Source organism: Rhagoletis zephyria, unplaced genomic scaffold (assembly GCF_001687245.7).
Source record: "Rhagoletis zephyria isolate East Lansing unplaced genomic scaffold, Rhagoletis_zephyria_1.1 Rzeph_scaffold_00233, whole genome shotgun sequence".
NCBI lineage: Eukaryota > Metazoa > Arthropoda > Insecta > Diptera > Tephritidae > Rhagoletis > Rhagoletis zephyria.
In genome coordinates, this window is record NW_016157317.1 from 310,312 (window position 1) to 319,449 (window position 9,138).

The 9,138-nt window shown below is 33.8% G+C and overlaps 1 protein-coding gene across 1 annotated transcript in view; it reads right to left on the reverse strand.

The window, feature by feature from the left end:
* The window catches only part of LOC108358301 (sex-regulated protein janus-A-like), a 33,362-nt gene extending 30,633 nt beyond the window's left edge, over nt 1–2,729 (reverse strand). The window contains exons 1-2 of the mRNA XM_017609544.1: nt 2,628–2,729; nt 2,412–2,573 (exon numbers count right to left, since the gene is read on the reverse strand). Coding sequence (XP_017465033.1) covers nt 2,412–2,553 — 142 coding nt within the window. The 5' untranslated portion in view covers nt 2,554–2,573; nt 2,628–2,729. The remainder of the gene's footprint in view (nt 1–2,411; nt 2,574–2,627) is intronic.
* Between the last annotated feature and the right edge of the window lie 6,409 nt (nt 2,730–9,138).

The window sequence follows — 9,138 nt, forward strand, 5'->3', positions numbered from 1 at the left end:
GCAAACCGTTGAAAATTGTTGAAATCGGACTAAAATTGAGGCCGCTTTTCATATAACGGTAAATTTCAGAAATGCTTGAAATTTCAATATTTCGAAATTTAAGGACGCTAATTTACTTAAAATGTATACACCCCGGCTTATCATGTAGCGGTAGCTTTCGGAAAGGAGGAAAACATATATTTAATACTTGCGCCGGGTATTTAATGTTCGGCTCCGCCCGAACTTAGACTTTCTTACTTGTTTTTTTAAATCCCACGGTTTTTGTTAGTTGGGTCATATTCCACTTCAAACTGCTCAGTTTCCTATGAAAATTCAGGGGCCTTTGGGAGGAGCCCAAGGGTGGGGTACGCCTTTTTAGAAAGCGGGGACTGTCCCCTTTCCAGTGTGGGCGTTTGGCGGACCCGCCCCCTCACCCTCGACCCCCTCCGCCATCAGCCCAAAAACGATGTGAGCGCTACTATGTCGACATTCAGACGCGAAAACTTTTGTTGCGGAAACTCCAAGCTTGTAGGGGAGAGAGCGACGAGGAAAGGGGACGGATACCGAGTCGCCCGTACTCGGGAAACACGCTTTGTGCTCTCGTTCGTCGTTCGAGTAATTCAAGTTGGCGATTCATAGGGAATTTGGCATACATCAAGATAACCAACCGTTCAGCTATAGAAAAACTAAAAATGCAGATTGCTAGTACTTTTTACGCTGATTTTAACTATATAAATATTATTTGCCGCAATTAAAAAGCAAAGCAGATATAAGAGGTAAAACAAAAAAATTGTGATATTTTAAAACATTAATATTTTCTAAACTGCGTAACCGATTTAAAAACTAATGATGTCAAAATAAAGACAATTAATTTATCTTCAAGCTGATATATAAAATGTGTATGCTTTTTTTATATATTTAAGCCAAAAATATTATAAAACCAAAAAAATGTCATAATTTTTTCATAAAATAACCCTTTTTTAGAAAAAGTCCATAATCAATGCTAAAAAAATTTATATTATTGAAAAAGTGCAAGTTCTTACCTTTGATTTGATATACTTATTATATTATGATTTGCTTTTGAGTTTTCAGAATTCAGTGATAATAAAAAATATAAATGCATGTATTTGCAAATGGATATTTTAGTTAATTAAACAAGGCGAGTTAACAGACTTTTTTGGAAAGGGTACTGTTTTTGTTGGAAGCGGGAAAATTTATGCCGTTTTATATGTACATATATGTATATACTTACAGCTATTTTTCATTTGTTTGTGTTCTGGCGGAGATAAAAAACGTGTTTTGAATATTTTTTGAAAAGATGAATACTCTTAATTTATTTAAAATATATAAAATGTTTGAAAGTGAGGACGGTCTTAAGATTAATGCAAATGTGCTCCCCCCCCCCCCGCCTTTCATGGCAACACAGAAAGGAGAATTCTACTTAGTGAGGGTTATAATCACTAAGTGCGGCCAAAGGCCGCCTACGCAGAAAGGTGTTCTCTGTAAAAGGTGTTCAGCCTCACTTCTTCAGCAACACGGAAAGGAGAATTCTACTTAGTGAGGGTTATAATCACTAAGTGCGGCCGAAGGCCGCCTACGCAGAAAGGTGTTCTCTGCAAAAGGTGTTCAGCCTCACTTCTTCAGCAACACAGAAAGGAGAATTCTACTTAGTGAGGGTTATAATCACTAAGTGCGGCCGAAGGCCGCCTACGCAGAAAGAAGTTCTGGGCAAAAGAAACTATGATATCACCCACATTTGTCACTTTTGCTTGTAAATGCTTTTAATTTTTTGTATCACTAAATTCTTAAACCTCAAAAGTAGATCATAATAAAATATGCATATCAAATTAAAGGTAAGAACTTGCACTTTCTAAATAATATATATGTCTTTAGCATTGATTATGCACTTTTTTCTAAAAAAGGTTATTTTATGAAAAATTATAACATTTTATTTGTTTTTTAATATTTTTGGCTTAAATATATAAGCAAGCAAACGCATTTTATATATGAACTTAAAGATGGATTAATTGCCTTTATTTTGATATCATTACTTTTTTAATCGGTTACGTAGTTTATAAAATATAATTATTTTAAAATATCACAAAAATTTTTTTAACCTTTTACATCTTCTTTACTTTTTAATCGCGGCAAATAATATTTATATAGTTGAAATCAGCGTAAAAAGTACTATCGGTCTGCATTTTTAGTTTTTCTATAGCTGAACGGTTGGTTATCTTGATGTGTTCCCTAAACCCACCCGCCACGGTTCCTCCGCCACACAAATCGTTGTACAAATACATTTCCCTACTATTCAACTCTCGCATTCAACAAAAAGTAGAACAATCATATATGTTACATATATAAAGTAGAACAATCATATATGTTATATATGAGAACAATGCTAACACTGCTTAACCGATTGAAGTTCTTACAATGCCATTGACAGTCTGCATAGCCTCGTACAATGATTTTTTGGTATGATTCGTCCTTCCCGTACACTTTTATGAGTACATATTTAAATATTCCTACCCCAATGTCTACGCTAGGTACCGCCTCCAATTTAGTATCCACCATTTTGCAAATACTACGAAAACCTTTAAAGAGATTTTGTATTATTAAATAAGAGATACTTCGTCAACAATTATTACTTAATGCAGCTATTAGAAGGGATAAAACGAGACGAATAAATATAAGTTAGAGATTCGATGGCACTATCGATAGTACCGATAGCTTCTATTTGTCTCCACGGTTGCCAGACACAAAAAGAAATTATGAATAGTTTATAAAAAAGTTACCTAGAAGCTAACAAGTAAAAAACAACGTTCTATTATACAATAAACATGATACAAAAAAGAATGTAGTTTCATTACTACTATTTTTTGATTATAAAGCAGATTTTTGACATTTCTCCACATGAAAACATTAAGCATAGCTTTGTCACGTTGTAATTTTTTGGGCATGGGGTTTTTTTTATAAAATATTTGGGATTTATTAGAAGAGAATAATGCACATATAAAATATGCCAATTTGACGTGATCGATGAACAAATTTAAAAAGTTTTATTAAGCGTTTAAATATCCTTTGAAGAATATCAATCTACTGAGTTGAGAAAATAAATTAAATTCAGTTTTAACAACTTTATTAGTTTTTAGCCATAGATGGTAATAAATAATGCTTTATTTTCCTAAGTCATTTTATTCTAAACGAACCAATTTACATGATAAAGCATTAATTTAGGTTATAACTTTATTTACATTTTTGCTGATATTTAAATTTTTTCCCTCCTTTATTTTTCTGTACAAGTATCTTATCCTAAAAAATGGTTCTCCCAAAAAATAACACTTAAGGATTTTATTTTTTTTTTATTTTACTTTGGTATTGATTAGCAAATTGTAAATATATAATTTGGAGCAATAATAAGCAAATGTCCATTCATTTTGATCAAAATTGTCTTATTTTCCTCAAACATTTCAAAAACTGTTAACTGCGTAAAACTGTGTGTCATTGCGCAGGGCAGGAATTTTAGCATTCAACTTAGGCTATCTGCACACTTGCCGTCCAATCACAGTTGCGTTATCGTCTCGCCCTGAAATTTTAAGCCGAACACATGCATTTCAAAGGAGATTTGCACACTTGTCGTTATCGGCTAATTATCGGCAAATCGTAGAAAATGCAGAAACGGATATGTACGGCACTGTCGTTTGCTAATCGATGTGCACGTATTGTTTGTTTACATTTTATGGGGAAAATTAGTGAAAAAGTTAATATTTGCACTAAAATTGCATAAAAAATAGTATTTTTTGCATAAAATCTGTGGAAATTATTAAAAAGTGGATAATTGTATTAAAATTCAATAAATGTGAGCGTTTTAACTATAAAATATGACGAAATTGTAAAAAGTCTTTGTGTATATGCACAAAACACATTTCAGGAAAAGAAAAGAAGAGATATTACTGAAAAATGATATCTAGACAGTCTATATTTTACAAATTGCATGCTCCAGGTGAATTTTTAGACGCCAAATGAATTGAAACATCACGCCCGAGTGTGCGAAAGTGTAGTCGTCATGTAATCGTTGCATCATGATTGTGACGATGAAACAAGTATGATTGAACGACCAATGTGCCAAAAGCCTTAAGGGCTAACTATAATATGAATAAGCAAGCGTATACAAACGTGCGAATACACATAAATCTTATTCTGACACTATAATGTGNGTATGATTGAACGACCAATGTGCAAAAAGCCTTAAGGGCTAACTATAATATGAATAAGCAAGCGTATACAAACGTGCGAATACACATAAATCTTATTCTGACACTATAATGTGCTTAACATCAAGTTTCGTCCAGTTTCGCCAAACGTCATTTGCTTAACTGCCCGTCTCCACAGGATAAAGTTTATATCTTGATACATATGTTAGAATATAAATAGCCAATGGAGACCGCTCATTGCTCTTCAAGAGCAATATATATCAGAGCTTATATCTTGCCATCTATTGCCGGCAATTTGGTAGTTTGACAGCTACATGTTCATTTGCATGAAAACTTCGTGGCGGCAACATTATTGATATTTTAATATAAAAGCAAATATTGAACTGTTTTCGGTTAAAATATTTGTTATTATGTAATTGGATGTAAAATAGCCTATTTTCTAAATTTTTTAAGTGATTAAATCGGCAAAAATACGTTTTAGAAGCTATCTCACAGATACTTATATCAAGATATAAAAAGCCCACACAAATATTGCCACTAATATATTTTATATCTAGCGACAGCTGGACAGCAATAAATTTTATCCTATGGAGACGGCCAGTAAGGAAAGAGCGAAACTGATCGCACCTTCCGTGCGGAATCAGCTGTTTGTCCTCTTACGTATGTATGTACATATGTAACACATGCAGTGTTGCCGCATTGCCATTTGTTTACCGAAATTGGTAATTTTTTGATGTGTATACATCTTTGGTTTCGGTAGGGGTAAAATTTGCGAAGTTTTAACGCATATCCCAGCACAAAATTTCGAAGGGCTTAGCATGTGTATTTCAGCATACAATTTTTATTTTCATTAGAAGCACCCTGTGTTCGCTTGCCAAATGGTTGCATACATTTAGGCATATGCATAGTAAGAGGAAATGCGCTACAATTGATTATTAGCCGTCATCGATTCGCCACAGTTAGCAAGTGGCGAAACGAAAGAACTCAATGAGGTACAACCAAACTTGCTATCGTCTATCCGTGCTAGCTAACTTTGTTTTTGCTTTCACATGCAAAATTTTTCGTTAAGCGACCGGAACTCAAACATAGCGAGCGAGAAGTGGCGAATCGACGACGGCATGGCATCCTATGACACCCACAATGCACAAGATACTAATTCCTTATTAACAATAGGACAATTATCGGGGAGGCTCAAGAGGCCCACAACAAACACTACCGAGAAAATTATTCCCGGAAGTTTTCTCGAGTAGAATGTAACCGTGACATATATAACCGGCTGTTGATGAGCTCGGACTCGTTTTTAAGCAGTATTTCGGTTCATGACCAAAAAAAGAAAAAATATCAAATCGTTTTCCCCAGACACAATAAAGCTGCTGTTACCCTCTAAATCCGTTGTCAAAGATGTGACAAAGGAATAGTTTGAGGCCAGCGAAGATTCTGAAAGCGAAAACTAATTAACCAATGATAGTGTACACACATTTTATAAATAAAGGTAGTCAATATATTTAAATAGTAAATTATTGGCTAATATATATATTTTATTAATATAACCTATCTGTAATACAAATTATTTCAATTTTACATTTGATAAACAATTTTGAGTAGATAGAGGCAATAAAATATTTTTTGCCGCATAAAACTTGAAAATCTACCTATATGCGGTGTTTCCAAGATATTTTAACGCCCTTGAGTCACAAGTATATACAAGTATATTTTATCAATCATACCGATAATTTCATGTATTAAAAGAATTAAAAATGAAAATGAATAAAAAAATTAAATCAGCAAAATGAATAAAATTAAGTGAAATTAATGTTTAATTTCTAACCTAACCCACATTTTTATGTGTGTAACTGAATCGCCTTTATATATAAAAATGTTATCCTAATTTTCGAGCTTGACTCCCTAATCTGTTATTAGAAAAAGAGATTAGCCATGCAAAATTATAATTAAATATCAGCCAATCATGTATCCCGAAGCGAACGATCGTTTTGTCTGCCAGGCGTTTCGTTCGTGTGTTGGTAGTATGTAAGTCGATAAAGATATTAAATCATTAACCTACCGCCATTACATTAAGACTGTAAAAAACCTTGCGGTTGAGGTATAAATGGTGGTTGTCACTTCCTGGCGACTTAATACGAACGTGTGTTCCATCAACACAACTAATAACCCCGGGTATTCCGTATTTCTCAAAGAAATATTCCTTAACTGCATTCACCCATTTCTGGCAAAAATGGTCCTCAAAAATATTTAGGCATTCCCTGATCACGTTGGCTGCCCCATCGACGAAATATTTTCGTTGCCAACAGATTTTTGGTAACTGCCGGTGGCGAGAAATCTTAAAAAAGTCGCGAGTTTTAGCTGGTGCGATAGGTGGGTGCTTCTATGTGATGGAGCCATGTGCTCTTTTAATTCGTTTAATATGTATTCGAATATTTCTTTATTGATTCGGAAATTTGCAACAAATCTAGAAACTAATACATTGTAGCATACAAAAATTATTTGCTAATCTTGAACTTACTCAGTCTCAGGTAGTTCCATTACATTGGTGTGGTCTCGCAATCCCCTCCTCTGTATCCGCCTTTCCCTTTCTTCGGATTCCTCGGCGTCCATTAGCGCTATAGCAGCATACAATTTTGAAAATTAATTTTCCTTATATTTCATACCGCAACACAACCAAAACACTTTAAGCAAAACCAAAATGTAAACAATTCCGATGATGCCCATTTAAAATAAAAAGCATTGAAATAAGCTGAAAATATTAAAAATCTAAGAAAAACTCTTTGGAAGTACATCAAAATTTCATCCGGCAACATCATACAATGTAACCAAAACGATTGCAACGTAATCGACGTAAAGACAAGACGAAGACGAACGACAGAGTTACAAAATTTCAATCCGTGAGGATATCGCCTACAGACGAATCGTTCGAGCGGCCTATCTTCGAGATACATAATAAGGTTGTATATCTCAGATTAAACCGATAACTTTTTGGTGTCCAACCCAGTTTTATCGATTATACTTGCGAAGAAGAGGAGGAATGTCAAATGTTAAAGTAAACAAAAATTGATGCCAGTAAGGAAAATAAGTTTTGTAAAGGTATTTTTAATAAAATATTCAGTTAAAATATATTTAAATGGCACAACCAATTTGACAGCTAACGAGCTTTGATTGAGATTATATTTATATGTAAACGTACTTTTATGCTTTGCCGTTCGCATATGTATACACATCTAATTTCATGAGTACCGAGTACTCACGCCATTTTTTCTTTATTTATCATATTTGGTAATTTGGTAACTTATTTTTTAACATGGTAACTTTTTCGATGTAACACAGGTCAAAAGAAGTTCTGGTTCCACATTGGGAAGTGGGCCGCAAGCGTTTCCTTTTACAGAAACACCAGGTTATCCTGAAATTTTCGCAAGGCGAATAGTTCTTCGGCGTTTCTAGGTTACTATAATTGTGTGATCTACAACAAACTGCTTGATAGTGGCTATTGTTATATCTAACGAAATGTGGCAACACTGAACTCATGTAAGTAAAATATAGCCACCTAAATGTCTACACTACGTTGCTTATGCATTTGACAAACTTTTCGTTCATTTTCTGACAGTCAGTTACGGCAGCTTATTCATATTATAAGGTGCAATCCCGTATTCCTCGGACTCGCACTAGTAAAACTGTCAAAAAATAAAAATTCCAAAAAATAGAATCCACTTAAACAAGTAAGTAAATACTTTTCAGCATGAGTGCACTTTTCTTTTGTTTACAATTTGGTTGCCAAACACACTACAGCTGATCGTTTGACACATTTACCAGAATTTACCAGCAAAAAATTCTCGGACCAAAACTGGTAACTTCATACAGAGAGAACCTATTTACTCTCTTTTTTGTCCTCTCAATAGTCAGAGAACCGAGTACGGGATCGATTTCCAGTAAAATCTGACTGATTCTAACTCATTTTGACTAGTCCGGACTCGTACGCTTCGCAACTATAGTTAGCCCTTTAAAGTATGTTCACATATCAATATTTTCTCAATCAAAGCTAGTTATAGAACTTTTTATAAAAGTATCGTTACTACTACTCATATAGAATACTCTAAAAAAGAATCGATGCCAGTACTCATATTTGCAAAAAAGTATCGATAATACTCGTAATTCCAAGTATTCTCAAAGCAAACGCAAAAAGTAAACAAAAAATTAGAATGCTTTGCTTTTTTCACCTCTTCCTATTTGTAAATTGAATAGTCACTGCTCTTAATAGTTTTAATCTGATCTAAAGGAGTTTTTGGAATAAACTTCCTATAAATTAGTTTTACATGCGTAAATTAAATGTGTATAGCAAAAAGCTTATTTCCAAGTTTTTAATAGCAAATATTTTATAATTGATTGACGCGTACATGTATTTATAAATAACTTTTATTTGAAAATGAAATGCAAATTTAGAAAACGAGAAGCAAATGTGGTGGAGCCCATTGTCTATTGGAAAGATAAGCTCAATTTCATAAAAATTTTCTTCAAGAATGGGCTGGATTTCACAACGAAGGTAGAATACATGCACTGAAAATAAAATCTGCGTAAATATAACGAAAACTTGCGTAAATCTTACGAAATTTTTCGTCATTTTGAGCCACGAAAGTTTTCGTTGATTGATATTCGTACTATTTACTAAAGAATTTAATACTATTTAGTAAAGAATTTCGTGATATTTCTTGGTTTTTTACGATAACTTTTGTAAAATGCACAGAATGAATGAATGTGTAGAATGCACCCATGGGTTAACGACGGCTGCCTTATGCTGGAGAGTGGCCAAGTTGTCGAGTCGGAAGACCATCCTCTACCACCATTTATTGTCAAACGAGAGGCAAGATTAGTGATGGCACGATTAATCGAATAACCGATTATAATCGGCTATTTTCATTCGGTTAACGATTTAATTGTA